Genomic DNA, 22,277 nt, shown 5'->3' on the forward strand with positions numbered 1-22,277 from the left:
TTTTTTGCCCTTAAGCATTTTGTAAATTGTTTTTAAAGGTGCCATAAGAATAAAGTTGTTTTCATTAGTTTAATTATTTTCTATGTCTTCTGGAGCTTCTCTTCATCTTCCCTGCAAAAAAAAAAAAACATCCCCTGACAACACAAGGTCAAATAAAAACTGCTGTGTGCTCTGGGGCACTGCCACAGGACACAACGAGTTTATCGCTGTGATGTAGAGAGAAGAGGAGATCACAGTCGTGCAGAACGCACCGCATGACAACTTTATTACACAAACACAGGGCTCAGCAAGAATCGCAACACTCAACAGACTCATAAGTACATGTGAAAGACCTGCAGATACACACACAGAAACTCTCAGAGAATCACATACAAAGACAAACACACAGAAGCATCCCTGTAATGTACTTTTGGCTGCATGCATTGCTTTGGTGGCTTTATGGTCCCTTAGATAAAACTGTAATGTTAAACATGGTTTGTTGTTTCTTGTGTTCAGGATCCCAGCAGAGAGGAAGCCTTGCTGCAACAACTGAGAGAGAAAGATGAGCTGATTATGAAACTCCAGAGCGAACTGGTAAGATCTTAGTTCTAAAAGTAATTCAAATCATTATGTAGACTTTTGATGATAATGATGCCCGAGTTCCTTCTTTTGCAATGTGGCATGTTTTTTTTTTTCCCTTTCTTTTTTGCACAAGAAAAAAGTAAAATAAAATGACAGTAAGTGACAGCTTCTGATGAATCCCTTAGTAAATATAAATGAATCCAGTAAGGTGAAATATTTATTTTTCCCTTCCAAAAAATACTCTGTCTTTGTAGGTGATAAGAGAAGCAACTCAAAGTTTGAGACATGGAAGGTTTGCTCATATATTGTGTTTTATCTCTATCACAGTGTCTTTTTCTTCATCTTTGTCTTTTGGAACTTTGATATGAATAATTAAAACAGCTTGAGTGTGTTTGAATTATTTGTTTTAAGGATATAAATTAAAGACAAATTTTCTTTGAAGCACATTTTAAGGGTTCAGACTTTTAAAAGAAATGTTAACTAAAAAAAACAACAAACCAAAACACATGGATTTCAAAGGACTAGAAAGTGTAACTTTTGTTAAAATCGCTTTGTCAGTTTATCATCTTCTTAAGATCTTCTAGAAAAGATTGACCATAAAAGAGAGAGTACATTATGTGAGAATGGTTTTATAGTTGGCTTGAAGTCACAGCATCAACAGCAGAAAGCCTGTCTTCGTTAATGTAAACTGCTCGTTCACGCCAGCTTAATGTAATGACAAAAAATTATTGGGACTCCCGCCAAACGAGAGGTATAAGATGCGAAGCAACGACTTTTCCATTTTAAATGTGCTCACCATTTATTTGAAATATAGAGATGTAAATGCAAAATGTATCGTCTTGACAGTGTTTTCCTTTTTTTTTCCTTCTCGTCCTCTGGAGCGTGATTGTTGGATCATCTGCAGAAATGCCATTAAAATGTCTGCAATTTGTCACCTATTCTGTCGATGTAATGCAATGCAGACATTGTGCCAGGCTTTAGTAGAATAATGTGCCAAAGTTGTAGCGGTATTGTAAGAGATGCCAGTCTAACCCAGACTTGAGTCTCATGTGGCATCTGTTTGTTTGATCATTCTCTGGAACATGCGTCTATTCCCCCCCAACTCTTTCTCTCTTTGACTCCCGTCCTTTCGCGTTCTGCCGTTCTGTCAGCAGCACCTATCCCCCTCTCTTCTCTTTCTCACTGTGCTGTTTTCAGTGCTGTGCGCATCTAATGTCGAATTAATGTCAAAATTGAGCAATTTTCAGGCAGCCTGGCTGGCAGGCAGGCAGACAGGCAGTAGGCTACATGTAACGTCAATGTTCCTCTCTGAAATTCGTGTTGATGGGCAGTGTAACAGACTTAACGATCACACATTAAAACACCTTTTTAAGCCTTTTCACATTGCAGCTTCTAAATAAAACACATTTATTCACAGGTCTATCTTCTGTGCATCAGTGTTTCACACTCCCTCTCCCATACATTATTTTTGGACCAACCCTATTATTGAATGCCTTTGCACTGGGATCTACATCCTCCTTCATATCCCCCCCTCTGTCATGATAATGGGACAACTGACCTCAATAAATTAGAGTTTAACTGTTTGGTCAAATGTTTGCTGCTTACAAAAAAATTTATATTACCAAAATGAGTCTGTTCCCCTACAGCTAAGATGTGTTATGATTAAATAGATCAAATAAGTAGATAAATAAAAAAAACCTTTTGGTAAATCTTGTACTCTAGATTGTTTATAGGTTTAATTGTTCGTGATGTAGCAAAAGGGGGTCTGTTTTTTCACTCTGCGTGTTAGTTGTTCCACATGTTGATATTGCCAATGTATCATGGCGTTGATATCCTCTTCTGTTTTGGCCATATGTAGTGCTGTGATTTATGGTTAAACATCTCCACTGTTGTTCCAGATACAGTGGGGCAAAAAAGTATTTAGTCAGCCACCGATTGTGCAAGTTCCCCCACTTAAAATGATGACAGAGGTCAGTAATTTGCACCAGAGGTACACTTCAACTGTGAGAGACAGAATGTGAAAAAAAAATCCATGAATTCACATGGTAGGATTTGTAAAGAATTTATTCATAAATTAGGGTGGAAAATAAGTATTTGGTCACCTCAAACAAGGAAGATCTCTGGCTCTCACAGACCTGTAACGTCTTCTGTAAGAAGCTTTTCTGTCCCCCACTCGTTACCTGTATGAATGGCACCTGTTTGAACTCATCATCTGTATAAAAGACACCTGTCCACAGCCTCAAACAGTCAGACTCCAAACTCCGCCATGGCCAAGACCAAAGAGCTTTCGAAGGACACCAGGAAAAGTATTGTAGACCTGCACCAGACTGGGAAGAGTGAATCTACAATAGGCAAGCAGCTTGGTGTGAAAAAATCAACTGTGGGAGCAATCATCAGAAAATGGAAGACATACAAGACCACTGATAATCTCCCTCGATCTGGGGCTCCACGCAAGATCTCATCCTGTGGGGTCAAAATGATCATGAGAACGGTGAGCAAAGATCCCAGAACCACACGGGGGGACCTGGTGAATGACCTGCAGAGAGCTGGGACCAAAGTAACAAAGGTCACCATCAGTAACACACTACAACGGCAGGGAATCAAATCCCGCAGTGCCAGACGTGTTCCGCTGCTGAAGCCAGTGCATGTCCAGGCCCGTCTGAAGTTTGCCAGAGAGCACATGGATGATACAGCAGAGGATTGGGAGAATGTCATGTGGTCAGATGAAACCAAAGTAGAACTTTTTGGTATAAACTCAACTCGTCGTGTTTGGAGGACGAAGAATACTGAGTTGCATCCCAAGAACACCATACCTACTGTGAAGCATGGGGGTGGAAACATCATGCTATGGGGCTGTTTTTCTGCCAAGGGGACAGGACGACTGATCCGTGTTAAGGACAGAATGAATGGGGCCGTGTATCGTGAGATTTCGAGCCAAAACCTCCTTCCATCAGTGAGAACTTTGAAGATGAAACGAGGCTGGGTCTTCCAACATGACAATGATCCAAAACACACCGCCCGGGCAACAAAGGAGTGGCTCCGTAAGAAGCATTTGAAAGTCCTGGAGTGGCCTAGCCAGTCTCCAGACCTCAACCCCATAGAAAATCTGTGGCGGGAGTTGAAAGTCCGTGTTGCTCGGCGACAGCCCCAAAACATCACTGCTCTCGAGAAGATCTGCATGGAGGAATGGGCCAAAATACCAGCTACTGTGTGTGCAAACCTGGTAAAGACCTATAGGAAACGTTTGACCTCTGTTATTGCCAACAAAGGTTATGTTACAAAGTATTGAGTTGTATTTTTGTTATTGACCAAATACTTATTTTCCACCCTGATTTACGAATAAATTCTTTACAAATCCTACCATGTGGATTCATGAATTTTTCTTTCACATTCTGTCTCTCACAGTTGAAGTGTACCTCTGGTGCAAATTACTGACCTCTGTCATCATTTTAGGTGGGGGAACTTGCACAATCGGTGGCTGACTAAATACTTTTTTGCCCCACTGTATCTTCTGAGTCATTCAGATGCAACTTCGCAGAACAATCCTTCCACACAAGTCATACGTCTAGTCTTTCTCAAATTGTGCTGACTGGTTTAAAAGTAGGCCGGAGCAGGAAATGGAGTAGAAGAAGACTTCAGCTTAAACGGAAGTAGTGTGAAAAACATCAAATATTAAAATAAACAGCATGGCAAAGTCAGTGTCTGCAGTGGACTTTTCAGCTCTTTGTGTAAAGCAAGAGTAGTCCACAAACCAGTTGTTTGTGACGCTGATCACTGGTAACAGCTACCACACGTAGACAATGGTCTCCAAAGCTGTGTATAGGCACAAACGGACACAAACACAATACCATAAATCCACCTTAAGATGTAACTCTCGGGTGTTTATTTTATTTTATTTTTTTAGCACAGCAGGTCTGACCTTGGGGTGGATGCACTGAGATGACCACTTGGGAAGATTGACAGCTGACTTGAATGTTTTCCACTTGTGAATAATCTTTCTAACTGTAGAATGATGGACTTTAAACTGTTTGGAAATGACCTTATAACTCTTCCTAGATTGATGGGCAGTAACAATTGCCTCCTCCAAGATCACTGCTGATGTTTTTCCTTCTTGGCATCATGTTAAAGCACCTGAATGCTGCAGACCAGAAAACAGGCAAAACTGGTGCTTTTATAGAGGTGATGATCAGTTAATCAGGTGCCTTTGATTAGCAGCACCTGGGTGCTACTTACCCTCATAATTCCTTTTGAAGGAGTACATAGTTTTTCACATGCTTAATTTTCTGAATAAATAATCACACAGTGTAATATTCAACGTGCTTTTATTCATCTGAGGTTGTACTTACCAAATTTTAAGACCCGGCAAAGAAATTACCCTATGCTAACTTCACGATCTGCTACTGAAACACTCCCGCTGTGACTTAAACGTGTGCAAAAGTTTGAGGTCTCAACTTGGGTAAAGTTTTACTTGAGTTTTACTTATCATACTAACGGAAATATCGAATATCACCTGACCTATTCATAAAACAGTCCAAGTCTTTATCTAATTTAATCACATTCCTCTTGTATTTACTTTACACCTGAATCTATAATTATGGTTCTTTTCTGCTTGTTTTTTCACTCTTTGTCTCTCTCTCTCTTTCCTTTGCTTCTACATGGGGACATTTTCCTGCTGGGATTATCAAAATTCTTCTCTTTCATTCTCATTTTATTCTCCTAGATCACACATGGTTCTATCACTCAGAGTTTAGGGTATGCAGTTGCTTTTGCATGCTCGGACACACACAGATGCTGATCACCGCTGACAGTGTGTATTCATCTGCTTGGCACTTCTCACTGACAGAGATGTTTTGGCTCCCACAACCAGCTGGATACGATTTCCAAACATATACAGCTTGTGTGATGTCACGAGAACAAGTCTGCGTGTTTGTTTGCATAATAATAATCTAACTCTAGGCCTCATCCGCACTGCATCCACAGCCTAGCCCTGTTTTATCTGCCCCATACGCCCTTGGGCATTGGCATTGCTTCACATTTATGAAGTTGTGCAGTTTGTGTGCGTGAACATTACAGAGGATCTGTACCTGTCTTTGTGTAAGAGAGTCTAAAAGGGAAACCTTTCCTGCTGCAGCTAAGTTAAAGTGCAGCATTTGAAGGAAAGGGCAGCTCATAGCCAAAGCTCTCCTCGCTCTGCCTCCGTCTGTAAATCTGCCAGTGAAAACCTATTAATTATCTCCTAGAACGACCTGCTAGCTGGCTGGCCATCACTAGCTGTCACTTTTTTCTCTGCTGGTGCATTTTGTTGAAGGACCGTGTTCCAACTGCAGCATTTAGCTGCAGAAAGCCTTCCTTTTCTTTTTATGCATTTGAAGGCATGATTAATGAAAACTGATTTTTAACTCAATCTGTCAGCTTACTTGTGCTCACTCTGAAGTAGACAGTATATATTTGAGTTAAGAACTATAACATAAATTCATTTTATTCTAGAGTACTTACCATGAACCCGTCCTTACGCCTAGTCCTAATTTGGTTGATGAATTTTAATCAAGGTTAATGAATTTCTCAATATTTCATAGCCACTGCACCTTTCAAACCGTTCTCTTCTGTAACCCATGAGCAGCGTAGGGCAGAGATGTCAGAATGATTAGTGACATCGTCATAAAGTGCTCCCGGTGGAAGTAGTGCTCAGCTCTTTTCATTCAGAGGACTCGCATCCTGCTTTTTTCAAAATAATCATACAGGGGTAACACCGGAGTTGTTGGCAGCCTCCCGGTCAAGGTAAAAGTTCTGCATTTAAAGAAAAAGAGCCAAAGCTTTTCTCTCTATCCTTTGATTGTAAATCTGCCAGAGGAAACCTATTAATTATCCAGTAGAAGGACCTTTTTAGTGAGCTGGACAGTGCTACCTGTCAATTTTTATGAATTCTTCTCTGAGGGTACACTTTGTGGAAGGTCCATGCTCCAATATTTGGCTGGAGAAAAGTTTTCCTGCAATTCAGCCCATTTTTACGACCTCTTTGATTTCCAGAAAATGCAGCCAAAGGAAAGAAATGGTTAAGGCTGTTCAGAGATGCAGTTTTTCTTTTTCTTTTGATAGCTAACTAAGCATGCAAGCCAGCTGTACCAACTGTTGCGAGTGGAGGAAATGGCGTAAGTCTGCTGGGAGAGTACTTGTTCTCATTTATATATATTTGATGTTTCTCTCGCTTATTTTTTTTGTGAAATTTTGGACACGGCTGATGGGTGTGTGTTTGTTTTCTGTGCAGGAGAGTGCCAAAGCTGCCCTGAAGATGAAAGACTGCCAAATGACTGACCGCACAACACAGACTGAACACATGGGGCCAGAGGTGAGTCACTCACAGACAGTAGGCACACTTTAGCTTTGTGAGGCTCTGTCACACAAACAGGGCTTTGTACACTATCTTTTAAGACACCTGAGTCACAAAATTAGGCTCAGTTTTTAACTTTCCAGTGCAAACTCGTTCCTTCCCTATTTTTCTATCCTCATATGTATATCATTGCATTTTATGCTGCGTCACAGCAGCTGTCTCTCTGCCCCTCCTTTTTTTCCCATCTCTTAAAAACCATCTTTTCATGTTGAACTAAATCTATAATCCATCTTACTTTTTTCTGAAGATATTTTCCTGCAGTGACAGTCATATTATAGTCCACTACCTGCTCCGCCCCTTCTTCCTCCAATTCCCACAGTGCTCAGAGTGCTGTGATGCATCCTACCTGCCTGCTGCCTAACGCCTTCAGCTGACATGGCCTCTTTGGCTTCACTAGGGGCTGACAGTATGGGAACATAGCAGACTTAATGGATGACTGTCTAAAAATGGCTGCCTGTGGAAACAGGAGCAGAGTTTTGGGGTCTGTTTCTTTGTCACTCTTTTCTTTCTTTTAAAACACTTTTTTCCCTCGTCTTCTTTGCTGCTCTCAAGGTTCCTTTATGTCTTTAATCCTGCTGTGTATAAAGTTGGCAAGAAACACTGTTAAAGAGAGAAAGCTTTGCATTTGTGTGAGTGAGTAGGTGCACAGTATTCCCACCAACGCACTGACTTCCCAACACACACTGGCACAGGATAGTGTTTGAGAGCAAATCAAATACATTATTTGGACATTGTAACAGAAACAACAGTTTTGCATGAGCAGCAGTGTCCCTTCATCTCCACGTATTCAGCAACAGAAAAAAATATCATGCAGAGCTATCAGTTTTAAAGCAGTTGATTTTTATTAAGTTTTATTGTCACTTACTACACATGGCAGTCATAGAGATGAGAGCCGGAAGCAGAGACCTCAGAGAGTGGAATGTTAATTGAAAAATCTACTTGTTAAATCAAGGCTAAAAATAATAAATAACACACAGTGGAGTGCAGACTCTTGAGTCACTTGCTGTAGCTATAAAGTCAACAAACACAGTTAAATCAACAGATATGGTTTTGCACCACTACCTAATATCAACCTAAGAAGCTTTGCATCAAAAGTCTGTCATGTTTACCCTGTTCTCTCGAAGCCTCTGTAGAATATTACAATATTAAAGTAGTCAGATTTATGAAATTTATTTCGACTTTGTAACATCTTGGCATCGGCGGATCAAGATCCTGTTTGTGCTTGGACGATATATTTTTTGCCCGTTACAGTGGTCGCAGTGTCAGATTTTGTGATTATAGAATCATAAAATCTTGAATCTGTTGATAGAGATACTGCTCCTCACTCAGTCCTGCTTTCCCTCTTTCTTGACACTTATAATGTGATCTGGAAGAAGGCACTAGCTGGTGATTTGGGATAAGACTTTAAACAGATAGTGGCAACCAAGGCTTTATGTGTTTACCACACAGCTAAACGTGCTAGTTACGATAGCTGGTGAACCTTATACTAGAACTTCAAAGAAGCCACAGAGCTGCGTGTTTTAATTTTTGTATGTCTTTGGTATACAACTTCACTTTTCTATGACATAAAATGGTTCATTGTCTTGCTTGATCCCCATTTTCCTGCCTAACCCAAATCAACACCCCGCACAGTTCAGACCGGGCTACCTGGTCAGATTATTGTGTCGATACAGTGTAGTCCAACAAAAACAGAAAGCATTCATAATTTGTGCATCTGTGCTTTAACAATGTCATTACTCAAATTAGAGATTGAACACACATGCCTACTTTTTATGCCAGCTGAGTAAAGTAATCAGGTAATTGGATACGCCTTTAATCAAAATAACTGGTGAGAACCTTAATATTTACTTTACCCGACTGGAAACCGAGCTGTTTTGGGCTATGAACATGTAGTGCTAGTAGATGTTTCTGTTGTCGGGAGAATGGAAAGTAAATGTGAAACAGACAAGACAAATATGCCTTTTTTCACACAGGGTTTTGAAAGGTCTGTCACACACATTAGCTATCGAAAATAGCACAGATCTACAGTAGCTGCAGTGCACTTCTGACCAGGTCCACACAGGCAGGCTTAAGAGAAGAAAAATTCTGTGAATCTTGACACCAAAATTGCAGTGTAGTGCAGGATTGCTAGTGACACTCCCCCTACTTTGTTTCTCTGTGATGCACAGTGAGTCACCAAAACAGGTGCAGGCAAGGCAGGGACCTTGCTGTGCCTCAGAAAAATGCTACTTTACTGCTACATATGTATGATGATACAATCCTGAAGCCTATAATTTTACCATACCTGCAATCATTCTCCCTATCAGTTGTTTGTCGTATACATCTGTTGGTTACTTCACTTCAATTTTTTTTTTTTACACACACTGACACTGTTTGTTGGCTTCATTTGCAATTACTGGCTAATGGACTTCTCAAAACGTAGTCTGAAGTAGCTATGTGCAGTTTTTTGGTGCTCAAGGCTAAAGTAAATAAAGGTGTGGCGCTCTGTTTGCAGTTGTATTGGTGTGCAAATTTGTATGCATGCCCATGTGTCTGCCTATGCAAGTGTGTATGTGTGTATGGTTGTTTTGCGAAGTAGCCATTAGTCCTGGCCTTGGACAGCGGTGTCAATAAAATGCTGTTGGAAGTGTCAGAGTAACTTCAGTAAAATAGGTTGCGTTATGCCTCATACAGTATAATTCACTCATTAATGCTGCTGTTTGTGTGTTTTATGTGTTGTCAGTATCAGTATCAGTATGGCCATGCCATTAACGGGACATGACTTTAGTTGAATTATTACTCATTGTTTGTCCTGACGAAGGGACTGCATATTGAGCAGTTACTGTTGTTTGATACCCTAAGTTCTAATATTTTTTTCCTCCCTGACTTTCTGATTGCTTTTAATTCTTTTCATTAAAACTAATTTCAGACAATCACTTTGATTTGCCTCACCAGGACCACCAGGTAGTGAAAAATATGTTCGACTGCGATGTAGTGCATATAAAGAGAGATTCAAGCTCTAAAGATTCACTCAGTTATATCCACTCTCTGAGGTGAAGTGGTTTGATTAATTGGTGGGTAATCATTTTAATTCAAGAAGTGCCACTAATTGTCTCATCTGCTCCGCAGGTGGAAAACAGTGATGTTAGCATGCTGTATTGGTCTGTTTAACAGCAGTAGGACAAAAGTCTTATGGGCGTTGAAGGTGCTCATTGAAGTATCGAAGGTACTTTGGACGTATGCAGTTTTCCAAAAAACTCTTTTACCACGCTGTAAAGGAAGGAATATAGGCGTGGATCATATAGCGATCTCTTCATCTTAATAGAGTCCATCCAGCTTTAAGAAGTCTGGTCAGTACTCCAGAGTACGGCTTTGGTGTCTATTATAAGAATATTACCTGGCTATACAGCCTTCCATATGTTCAAGCCCCTCGAGAAGATGGTCCCTTAATTAGAGGAGCAGCTGGTTGCCCGCTAGCAAGCTAGGCTAGCAATGCAGGTGACTTAACTCAGCAGTAGATTTCAGCATGTGTGGCCTGATTTTATGCCGTGCTCCACCCCACCCCCCACCATGTGTGCATAAAAGCGAGGGGAAGAGTAACAGAGTGCATTGCTACAGCATGGAGCAAGCCTATATAGGTTAGCTACCCCAGTGCATCAAGGACAGTCTGCTAGCAACAGAAAGTGTGTCTACAAGTGGGGCAGCTATTTCTACTGCCTCTACCACTTTCGCGGGGTCGACCATCTCACTCTCTCCGTTTCTCTCTCTCTACCTCACGCTCCCTATTTTCTGGAACGTCCTCTTGCTTTTCCTCACTTGGTTTTCGTCCTTTCTTTCTTCCATCCTGCTTTTGATCGCTGACCCCCCGAAAGCACAGAAGTTAGCTTTCAGAAGCTCTCCTCTCCGAGCTCAGGAAATTCATGTGGGATTGTCCTGCCCTGGTTTCCCTGCCTCTGACACTCTGTCCCAGGGACAGCTCCTGGCCCCGTACTCAACAGATCTACAACTTCAGGCTGACATTTCACATTATACCACTTGTATTCTACTTTTCTGACCTTCTACTAAGGTCAGAAAGAGAAGAGCTACTTGAATTTCACGTGCGTATGCCTCACTTCTCACTGACAAGTACAGGGTGTCCTTTCAGGTGATTGATTGCATAAATTCCAATTAGAAAAGTCCAATTAGATTAAAGATACTCATCTTGTTACTTTCCTACTGTTGTAGCTGGAAAAACTAGCAAAGTTAGGCAAATTTAATATGCTGTAATAATAATTTTTTAAAAAACAAGACCCTTAATCAAGCACATTTTAGTCCAGTGACCTTTTTCAGCTGATTTAAGCTTTGGTGTGACGACAGATTGCCAGAATAAATTGGCAAGAATAATGGGAAAACTGAGACCTCGGTAAAAGAGTAAAAGTGCAATAAAAATGTGAATTTGATGTGTAACTAATGAAATAAAAATCTGTCTGCATAGGGCTGCTCAATTAATTGAATTTTAATCACGATTACGATCTGGGCTTTCAACGATCATTAAAAATGACTGAGCCGATTATTAGCCCCTCCCTCATTTATCCGCGACACCTTAAAGGCCGGTCCGTGAAAATATTGTCGGGCATAAACCGTCCGTGGCGCAAAAAAGGTTGGAGACCGCTGATTAAGAGGACCCAAGGGAAGCTCGGAAAGCTAAGCAGAAGTTATTTGGAGAGTGACTGCCGTTGGTTGAAAAGAGAGTTTAAAAAAAACAAACTTCAGTGGTGTTGCACACTATTTTATATTATTTTTTTAAAGTCATTGTTAACCCTTTAAAGCCGGTCAGAGCTGCACGCTCCGTTTTGCGTAACTATTTTTAAATCCCTGTAGAACCGGAACCGTGTAAGCTAGCGCAATAATTTGTTTTGCATATGAAACCGGAGGAGTTGTACTTACATCTGATGCCATCAGCTTGTCCTCGGTCACGGTTTCCTTCCACATATAGCTTTGCAAAAATTGCATAAAAAGCGCTTGCAGGAACAAAAACATAATATTCCAGAAACAGGCTTTGCCGTTCCTATCAGCTGTTCGTAACACTTCCCAAAGTGAAATGATGCACCTGCTGTTTTCTTTGCAAATTTGCATCATAGGATTGTTTTTTGTTTTTCCTGCAGTATATAAAAATTGCTGTATCTCCAAAATAAAACTATGAAGACACTCAAAATAAATTTCCTGTTGTTGTAAACTATTTTTTGCAACTTTATTGTATTTAAAGTTTTGAGGGATAAACCTCTTAAATTTCTCCAAGTAGAAATATATGTAAACAAAACAAAAGCGATTTTCAATTTTTTTTGTAGTTTATTGCACTTTTTTGCAATTTATGTAATTACTATGGACTTAATGCATACATATTATTAAAATATGGGCTATAACAGTTGTATTGATGTATAGCAACTTGAAATGCTCCCACAAATGGCACTACAACATGTAAAAAAAATAATAATATAAGCTCTGGTGGACTTGGTTCTATGGTAGGTCTTAAAGGGTTAAATAAATATCGTCAAATAACCGTGATCTCAATTTCAGTGAAAATAATCGTGATTATCATTTTTGCCATAATCGAGCAGCCCTATGTCTGCATATATGATATGTTTATTCATTAAGTGGCTATGGTCCAGTTGCCTTTTTTGTATTGCAATCTGTGTGATTTTGGATTCTGTGTACTAAAACAGATTTAGACATGTGTCATATAGTTGGTATTCTGGATCCTTATCACAAGAGCTATAAAAGAAAGTCTCACAACCCAGCAGCCAACTTGGAATGAATCGAGACAGTTACTTTGAAGCCTCTATCTATCTACAGTAAAGCGTCATAACTTTATTTACAGTGGTAACTAGAACACATGGAATCAGCATTCAAATCCAGCACGCACCATTTAAAAACTCTGGTGACTGTTTTCCCCATCATGTAAACAGTTCACAACAGATTCAGTAACAGCTTAGTTCAAACAGTGTCTCTGATTGTCTCACAAGAGCTTCGAAACAAGGCCGTGCTGTGGATGCAGTGAGACTCTTCTTCTTCTTCTTCTTTTGGATGCTCGTTTTAGGGTTTGCCACAGCAGATCATCTGCCTCCATCTCACCCTATCCCTAGCATCCTCTTCTGTCACGTCACCCCTCTGTGTGTCCTCCTTCACTACATCCATAAACCTCTGAGGTCTTCCTCTTTTCCTCCTGCCTGGCAGCTCTAGCCGACCCAGCCACAGGGTAGGCCATGAGCCAGTGTACTCCGAGTACTGCCCCAAGCAGGGATAAAACAGGGGGGTTGGGTCAGGAAGAGCATCTGGGGCAAAATTGTGGCCGAATCAAACATGCGGATACAGTAAATTTAAAAAAGTTAAAATGCACCGGCACTGCTTTGTCAATATGGACATACACTTTTGCTGACAAAGCGGAAACGGTCATCACTGTCTACTGTGTGAATGTGTCAGCACAGCATGATTGATTACAGTGTTTTAGTTTTAGATGTTGACCTGGCTTTAGCATTTCAGAATTCCCCCGTTGATTTCTATGCATCCTTAAGCTGACAAGTAGCATCCTAGCTTTAGTCAAACACAAACTGGAAAGTGTCAACTGACCCCATTTTTTCTATTGTACACTTAAAGATTTCTCTTTCTGTGATTGTGCCAATGTTGAGTTGGCAGGTAAGGTGAAAGGGAAACTGAGAAAGAGTACAAAAAAGAAGGTGCCTGGAGAAAAAGGCGAGGAGCTATTTTATGTCCGCGGAGACTCTTAAGAGCTGGAGATGTGGTGGCTGTTTGAAAGTTTCTTAGAGCGGATTCAGTCAATTGAGATTGCTTTCTTTCACCAAGCTAATTTCATGGGCATTCTTAAAAGGAACGTTTTATGGATGGGATCAAAAGCTCTTGATAGTTAGCTCACTCTTTCCTGTTCCCTTTCTTACTTTGTCCCCCTCACTCCTTTACTCCGTCGTATTGTATTCTCAGTAGATTTGTGCAACTTTCCTTTTTTTTTGCCTCCTACTTCTTTCTCCTTTTCTCCCCTTGCTCTATTCCCACCCATCTCCTCATCCCCTATCGCCTCAGTGGCATCTAAAAAGAATGACAGGAGCGCCTCGTTTATGGTCTGTTTGTGGGCCATTACATTTGAATAAAGAAACATTTAAGAAGATCATGCAGATTCTTTCCTCTTTGTCTATCATTCTGGTTTACTGTCTCAAAAGCAGTACACTGTGCTACGGAGTACATTTTTCTCCCACGTTTAATGAGGAGAAGGAGCATCTTTTTGAGTTTGGTGGGTCATTTCGAATGAAAATGTGCCGGCGTTTTTTTTTTTGAGTGAATGTTGAAACTCACAGACTAACACCATCTGACAGGTCATCATGATAAAACACAATCATTTATACATATTTAGGTTTAGAAAATAAAAGTGTTAGTGCTTATAGTTGGTGGCTGTTGTTAAAAGCCAAAGTGATTGTAAACAACACATTTAATAAGAGTTTAATTTACCTTATGATGGAAGCGAAACCCATATATACTTACTCGATACTTTCATTTCTAGAAATTGCTACTACAGTGTTGAACCTCCTCTTGCCTCCAATTTTGCGAGTTTCTTCTTATTAAAAGCGATTCCCACTGTCGCTAAGTGCTTGCGCTACAGAGGCTGTTTGATTGTTGGAGTCTTCTTTGTATTGTTGTAGGGTCTCTGTCATATGGGTGTGTGTGTGTGTGTATATATATATATATATATATATATATATATATATATATATATATATATATATATATATATATTAGGGGTGCAACGATATTCGTATTGATATTGAACCGTTCGATACAGTGCTTTCGGTTCGGTACGCATATGTATCGAACAATACAACATTTGTAATTTATTTTATCAATTTTCCTTCTGACGATGCTGTCTGTGTTGAGCGCTCAGTGAATCTGTGTTCGACTACTCCGCCTAGGCTGCACTGTCCAGCGCAGATCCACTGAGCGCTCAACACAGACAGCATAGTCAGAAGGAAGAGCGCAGGGCACCTCCCCCACCCTCATTCAGATCTGGCGTTTGGAATTATTTTGGTTTTCATGTGATGTATGACCCTGAAGGTAAGCGAGTCATGGACTAAAGTAAAACAGTATGTTGGATGTGCCACGCAATGCTCAATTACATTGGTGTGAACTAGTGTGTTAGCGCAGTTAGCTCGTTAACGTGTTGGCCGTCTAGCCCCATGCACGGAGCGATCGGCGGTAGCTCGTTAACGGAGATTTGCCGTGTTGTGGCGTTAAGGTCATTTCAACGAGATTAACCTGAAAGCACTAGTGGGAACACAACGAATATGACTGCACATTTACGCCGACATCATCCTAGTGCAAAGACAAGTGGAAGCAGACAAAAAAAAGCAAGCATGCTACTAACTTTAGCCGAGTCATTTAGACAGCTGTTAGCACATGATTCTCCTTATGCTGCTGAGAATATAGCCCAGAAGAAGCGGATAGTATAGCTTTTATTTTGGAAAGAGCCATTTCTCTGTAATAAACTCTCTTTTCCAAAGATGAGTGATTCCTCAATCAGATACAGGGCTTGCAATATCGCTAGCCCGACCTCCCGGAGCTAGCGATTTTTTCAGTCGAGCTACCAAAATCTATCTCTGCCCTGCCCGTCGGGCTATTGTAGGAAAAATATATGTCAATGCTTTTGCATTCTTTCAGAAATGTAGCTGGGTAATTATGTCATTGGCATCGGTGAGCCACTGTCAATATGTGACATATTGAAGTCGCGTTTGAATTTGCGCTTGTTTTTTTGCTTTCACTTTGCAATCGTGCGAACTGTGTATAGAGAGCGACAGCACTGATCTGTGAGTGATGATAATTTGTGCACCAATTCCTCTGACATCGTCTTATTAATCGTTAGCTTACTATGCAAACATGACAAGTGAAATCTCCCGCAGCAAGCTTAAACATGTGAGAGGTTGATCGCGCAGAGAATCGCTGAGCTTATGTGAGTGCGTGTGTAAAAGCATTTCAGTTCTGCTGAGCCAAATAAGACAGGTCAGGGTGAAGAAGTGACAGCCAAAGAAAAGCTTACCACAAAACGGAGAAGTTATGACAAATCAGACTATGAGGCAAAAAGAAAGTGCAGCTTTATGGTTTCATGGACAAAAGAATTTCTGTGGCTGCGATATGACGAGCTAAATAACCAGGGCTGCACATAAGTGGTCCGCAGGTGCGCATTCGCTGTCAAAATAAAAAACACGCACAAGGGTTAGGGTTAAATTTAAAAACTGTACTTTTGAGTTAAAATATATATTTATAATTTTAATAAATGACAAATTAAAAATGCATGAACATTTTTTTGTATCGAAAAAATATCGAACCGTGACACCAAAGTATCGAACCGAACCGAACCGTGAATTTTGTGTATCGTTGCACCCCTAATATATATATATAAGTGCTTTGAGGCAACTGCTGTTGTTGTGACTGGATCTTGTATAAATGAAACTGAATTGAACCAGCTTGAGATGATTTGAGCCTTATTTATGACATGGTGTGCTATCCTGCTGGAAGCAGCCATCAGAAGATGGGTACACTGTGGTCATGAAGGGATGGACATAGCAGAACTGCTAGGGCAGACTGTCGCGTCATGTGGTATCAAGTGTGCCATTTCTGATCCAAGCGTTGCACCAGAAATCGAGAATCATCTGACCAGCCTATGCAGGAAGACCCCAGATCAGCAGTTTCTGAAATACCAGACCAGCCAGTTTGGCACCAACAAACACTCCACGTGCAAAGTCAAATAAATCACCTTTATTCCACATTCTGATAGTTGGGTCGAACTTTAGCGTGGCATCTCGTTTGTGTCTACATGTTTAAGTTCATTGAGTTGCTACAATGTGATTGGCCGATTAGGTATTTACAGCAACAAACAGTTGAACAGGTGTACCTAATGAAATTGGTCCATGAGTTTAAATGGGTCACAAAGCATAACAAGCCTGTATTTTTATGAGTTAGACTTAGGTTTGAAATCACTCTGCTTTCAAAATAGCATACTTTCCAGTTTCTGTGGTTTCACTGCTGCTCAAGACTAGCAGATAAATGTTTAGACATAATTAGATGTGTTGAATAACTAAAACTCTGACAGCTAATGTCAGTGCAGGGCAGCAAAAACAGAAATAGATATTTATATATGTCTGTGCATAACCCCGAAGCAAAGGACAAGTTTATTCTGCTGACACGTCTCCCTGTGGGGACAGCCCTTTAAAGTTCTTTCTGAGAAAACAATTTTGTGGAGAAAAGCAGCACGTATAGTCTCCTGTACCGTTTAAGTTTTAAAGTACAGATTGATTTTTTTTTTTCAGCGGCTGTGTATCATGGTTGGGGCAGAGATTTCTTCTTCTTCTGTGACCTCACCAACCGAGCAGACAATATTTTCTTCATTGTTGTTCTCTTTCAGCTTGTGGTTGAATTACAACATTAAGACATTCACAGCAACTACTTCAAGGATCTTTGTTTGCATATCATCACATTTCCACAAAAATGTGTTCAAAACTTTAGGTTGTTTTTCTCCATGTCAGCTCTTTAATAGTAGACTGATTGTAAAAAAAAAAAAGGTCCCCAGTTAACTGATCAGTTGCAGTAATGATGCTTGCAAACTGGAGCCACCTTTTAGCCAAGTGAAATGATTGCCCCGACACTTGTACGAACTAAAGCATCCTTTTTCTTTGCCTTTGTTCTGGGGATGTTTTTGTCTAGAGTTATTGATCAATCGAGTCCGGTGGGAAAAGAAGCCTTTAGTGTAGTATTCCTGTACTTATAGCCACCTATTACTGCTATGGTTACATGTTCAGCGAACCCCCCGTTTTCAATGCGAGCTCCTAAAAATCACAGCTAACTTATCCATCCGTGTCTTCCTGGAGCTGGGGATCCTGAATCAGTATTTAATACAGATCTCCAGCATTAGTGCTCTCCACGTCTGTGCCAGTTTAAGCCAGAGGATGGAGGGTCCAGTGATGATTGTGACTATGTAGGTCTCCGACTCCTATTCCTGTAAAGTAGATCATTTTGTACAGCCTAGTCCTTACTGAGTAATGGTGCTGCTAAAAGAGAAAAGGAAGGAAGCGAGAACGAGGAGGAGCGTGAGAGATGCAGCTTTCTGTCCTACTTATAGTTTTCATAAATTCTTCTCTTTTTATTACTTTATATCCAACTCACGTCGTGTCCTTTCATATTCTTTCTTACTTACCTGTCTGAAATTTAATTGTTTCTTCCTTGTTTGTGCCCCTTCATTGCTTTTGGTTTTCCTATTCCTACATTCATCACTTTTCTTCAGTCTGATCTGTCCATAAACTTCCAAGCATTTCTTTTGCCTTTATTTACTCTTTTCTTTCCATCCTCTTCACATTTCTCATCCATTCCTTAATATCCTTTTATTCTTCCTCTGTTCTCATCTTTATTATCAGCCTTTCCACCCATGTACCCCTCTGTTCACAGTCCGTCCCTCTCGCTCGTCTCTCTCAACTCCTTTATTACCGTTACGCTGTCACCCTGCCTTGGCCTTCCTCGTCGCTATTCATGCTGTGTTACAGGTTTCTTCTGGTCTCCATCCCACAGCATCACACCTTTAGGGCCAACTTTTCACAGTGTTCCTCTTTTATTCCACTTTAACTGGGCTGCATTACGTATTGCTGAGTTTTAGGGAGGTCAAGAAAAAGGAAAAGTTATTTTGATTGATGGAGTGCACACTTCTGTCATCACAGACAAGTCATGTTGTCCTCTCAAATGATTGTGTCCATCCTCTCCACTCCTCTAACTGCATGCTGGGAGTTTGAGAGCATTAGTAGCTGCTAGAGTGTGTGAAGCTGCTGATTTAGTTTGATGCTTTGGTGTTTTTCATTGAGGCTTTTTAAAAAATGTTATTTATCAACCCGTGTGTGCAGGTAAGACTATTTTAGTAAATTACTGTGCGGATTAAGCATCTTGGGTAATGTTCGTACCCAAGTTATACTGACTGTATTTGAGAAGGGTTCGCCTCCCTTATCTTAGCTGGTTGTCTTGGCTGCAGAAGAACAAGTGGGCCATGAGAAGGTTTCATATGGCTCTCGGATGAATGAGGCAGTTGTGTCTTCTCTCGCATGACTGCAGCATTTTTAGTCTTTTCAAAGACAGCCTTTCATGTATCTGAATGATCCAGCACAGATTTTAGAAGTTAAATGCAAAATGTCAATGTAGCAACATGACATGCTTTGAGTGTGGTATGGTATGCACAAAACAGGTCAGCTGCAACCCACAGGTAGCTCTGCATGGAACAAGGAAGGCCCCCACTGGCACCGGGCACAGAAAACACTGAACAATGAACGAATTGTGAGGCATAACAGTGAGGTGATAGACAGTAGCTCTGATAATACTGAGGGACAAACTGTGGAGAAAAATATAAGCAGTAGGCAGACAGAACCGTGCGCTAGATAGAAAGTCTGACAACCGAGGCTGAAAAAACAGCAAATCAAGTGAATCAAACACCAGAAATGTTGAAAATATACACGATGACTTCCTGTCTCAGTGCTCTGATATTGTCTCAAAAATAAGATCAGTAGTCATATTCACCCGAGGAGATCGGTAATTTCCTAGAAAATGGCAGACAGTTTGTTATATTTCTTTTGTAAAGATTAGAAAGCTGGCTAGTCAAGAACAGCCAACTCAAAAGAAACTGTTTAGCCTAAAAGAGATGCTTCAGACAGCAAATAAATTGGTTAAAACAAAGTAAATATAGAGAAGAAAAATGGCTTAACTAAGTAGCATGTACCTGAGGCTGAGTTGGTAATAACTCAAAGACTTGCTTTTTAGGAAAACGGGTACCTCTTGTAATCCTTTCATCATACCTATCAGTTCACTGGACTGGTTAGCATTCAGAGCCTTTTGTCTTCAAACTGCACAAGAGTTTCTTCACCTTAAGCAACAGGTCTGGATTAAATAAAAAGAAAAAAGGATCTGGTCTGGTTCCTCTATCCCCGGCTGATGTAGACACTCAACAGACCTCCTCTTTAACCAGTCAGTCCTCCATACTTTAAATTCTGTTTTCAACTCAGACAGCGTTTTAAACTCTGTGGTACTGTTGGGAGTAACTTTTGTTTTACCCACTGACTTTGAGGATTCTCAGTTCTAACCATGTGCTGATAATCCTCAGACCAGCTGGCCAGGCAGGCTAAGAAACTTTAAATGTCAGTGTCTTCTGGAGAAGATTCTGTAGGAGGTGAAGTGTGGTCATCCTGGTCTTTTTACGGAGCAACCCAAGGATCAAAATACCAGACTTCTTCAAAGAAGAAGGCCTTAGAAAGCTTCTCTCTCATTTAGCAGGTGTTCACGAATCAAGGTGGTTTTGTTTTGTTGTTTTTTGTTTTACAAGGTTTCTAGAGGAGGCTTGAAGTTGCTGTGCAAAACTCCCAGAAGAGAACTGCAGAAGAGGCTACATGTAGGCATACAGTACAGGGCATAATGACCATGAAGCAAGAAGTCTTTGTGTGTTTTACTAAGCTGATGAAAGTCTGAGCTCTCCAAGACTGGTACCCTTTTCTCAGTACTGCAGGCAGTTTGTTGGTTTAGGGTCTTATAGGTGTTAGAGGACAGGCCTTATATTTCTGGTTCCTGATATTCTGCTGCACAGTGCAGGCATATTTGTCTAGTGATTTTATTTGTATTCTTTTTTTTATTTTTTTGGGATCAAGCTGAACAGATGAAGACAAACAAAATCATGATGGGTGCATGTGTTCGGAGGTTGGCTGGCTGCACGTCTTAGAGTAGAGGTCAGCTGATATATTGACAGGGCTGACATTAAATATTTGCCAGTACACGGGTATCGCATTTATAACTTCCAGTTAAAAATGTTGTAGCTATTGATGTTGCATATTTTGTCCACCTGAGGTCACTCTACAGCTTTTGGTAACGCGCGACGAACAAAAATTTGGGCAAATTTGAAAAAAAGTAATCCATGAAAGATTGATATTTTTTTAGTCAATCCATCCATTTTCTTCTGCTTATCTGGGGCCTGGTCGCGGGGGCAGCAGCCCAAGCAGAGAAGCCCAGACCTCCCTCTCCCCAGCCACCTCTTCCAGCTTGTCCGGGGGAACACCCAGGCGTTCCCAGGCCAGCTGAGCAATATAATCCTGGCGGAGCGATCCCTGGCTACCAAGACTGGCAATATTTTTTTTTTTTTTGTTATATTCTGTTATTATATTATCTTGGTAATGAATCATAAGTAAACACACACAAAACTGTTAGGGAATCAGTTTATACTTCAAGCGTTTGAAAGATAAAAAAAAATCACAAGAATATCGGTATCGATATCGAACTTTAAAATCAGATATCAGTCAGGCTCTAGTATGGGGTTTGTATATAATAAAATCCTGTCATACCTCTAAGAGGTTGATTTGCTTATTAAGTTGAAGAGATTGTGTGCAGCAGCTCAGTAATAATAAATGCACAGTACAAGCAGCCATTTATTTATTTAGTTTATATGTTTTATTTTGGGGGTCGTAAAGGAAGGGTTTAATAGTCGCAGAGGTCGGGTGTCTGTGCCTTCTTTTTTCGTATGTGTGAGGTAAATTTGATAGAGCAGGTCATCTGCTGATCAGAAGGTTGGTGGTTCGATTCCTGGCTCCCTCAGTCTGCATGCCAAATATCCTTGGGCAAGATACTAACCCACACTTGCTCTCCGATGCATCCATCAGAGTATGAATGTGTACGAATGTATGTTAGTTAAAAAGCACTGACAAAGCATAGAGTGGTTGTGTGAATGGGTGTGTATGGGTGAATGTGGCGTGTTGTATAGAGCGCTTTGAGTACTCCAGGAGAGTAGAAAAGCGCTATATAAAAATCAGTCCATTTACCATTTACCATCTAAAATGCTATATAGCTCATCTGCTGTCTTCATAATGTTTTGAAATGCAGTAAAATAAAGGGAACAATAAAACAATTTAGAATCAGCTTTGGTGAGGCTAACACTTTACTGGCACCATTAAGGCCTCCTTAACAGTCGAAAGTCTTGTTAACAGGAGATTATGTAACATTTTACCACTACAAAGCCTGGACGCATTAAGTAGTCCATTTGGGGCTCCTGAGCTGACCATTATATTAAGTAGTAATGATATGCAGTCAGCAAAACCGAAAACACGTTGGGCTCTATTTAAAAAAATTACTGTAGCGTGACAAAAAAATAACAAACTTTAAGATTATGTTATAAATAGACAGTGTTTTTCCTCTGGTATCTTAAGAGAAGTGTTAACTAATCATATTTATTCATACATTTTGTTTCACAGTGTAAAAATTCAAATAATTATAGTAACAGGAATATAACCTTGCCAGCTGGGAC

The 22,277-nt window shown here is 40.4% G+C and overlaps 1 protein-coding gene across 4 annotated transcripts in view; it reads left to right on the forward strand.

Moving 5' to 3' along the window:
* ccser1 (coiled-coil serine-rich protein 1) overlaps positions 1 to 22,277 on the forward strand; it is a 138,278-nt gene that overhangs the window by 72,442 nt on the left and 43,559 nt on the right. For all 4 annotated transcript variants that reach the window (XM_004547248.5, XM_024804494.2, XM_004547250.3 and 1 more), the window contains exons 9-10: positions 496 to 573; positions 6,827 to 6,907. In XM_004547248.5, the coding sequence (XP_004547305.1) occupies positions 496 to 573; positions 6,827 to 6,907 (159 nt within the window). The remainder of the gene's footprint in view (positions 1 to 495; positions 574 to 6,826; positions 6,908 to 22,277) is intronic.

Source organism: Maylandia zebra, linkage group LG12, assembly GCF_041146795.1.
Source record: "Maylandia zebra isolate NMK-2024a linkage group LG12, Mzebra_GT3a, whole genome shotgun sequence".
In the NCBI taxonomy this organism is placed as follows: domain Eukaryota; kingdom Metazoa; phylum Chordata; class Actinopteri; order Cichliformes; family Cichlidae; genus Maylandia; species Maylandia zebra.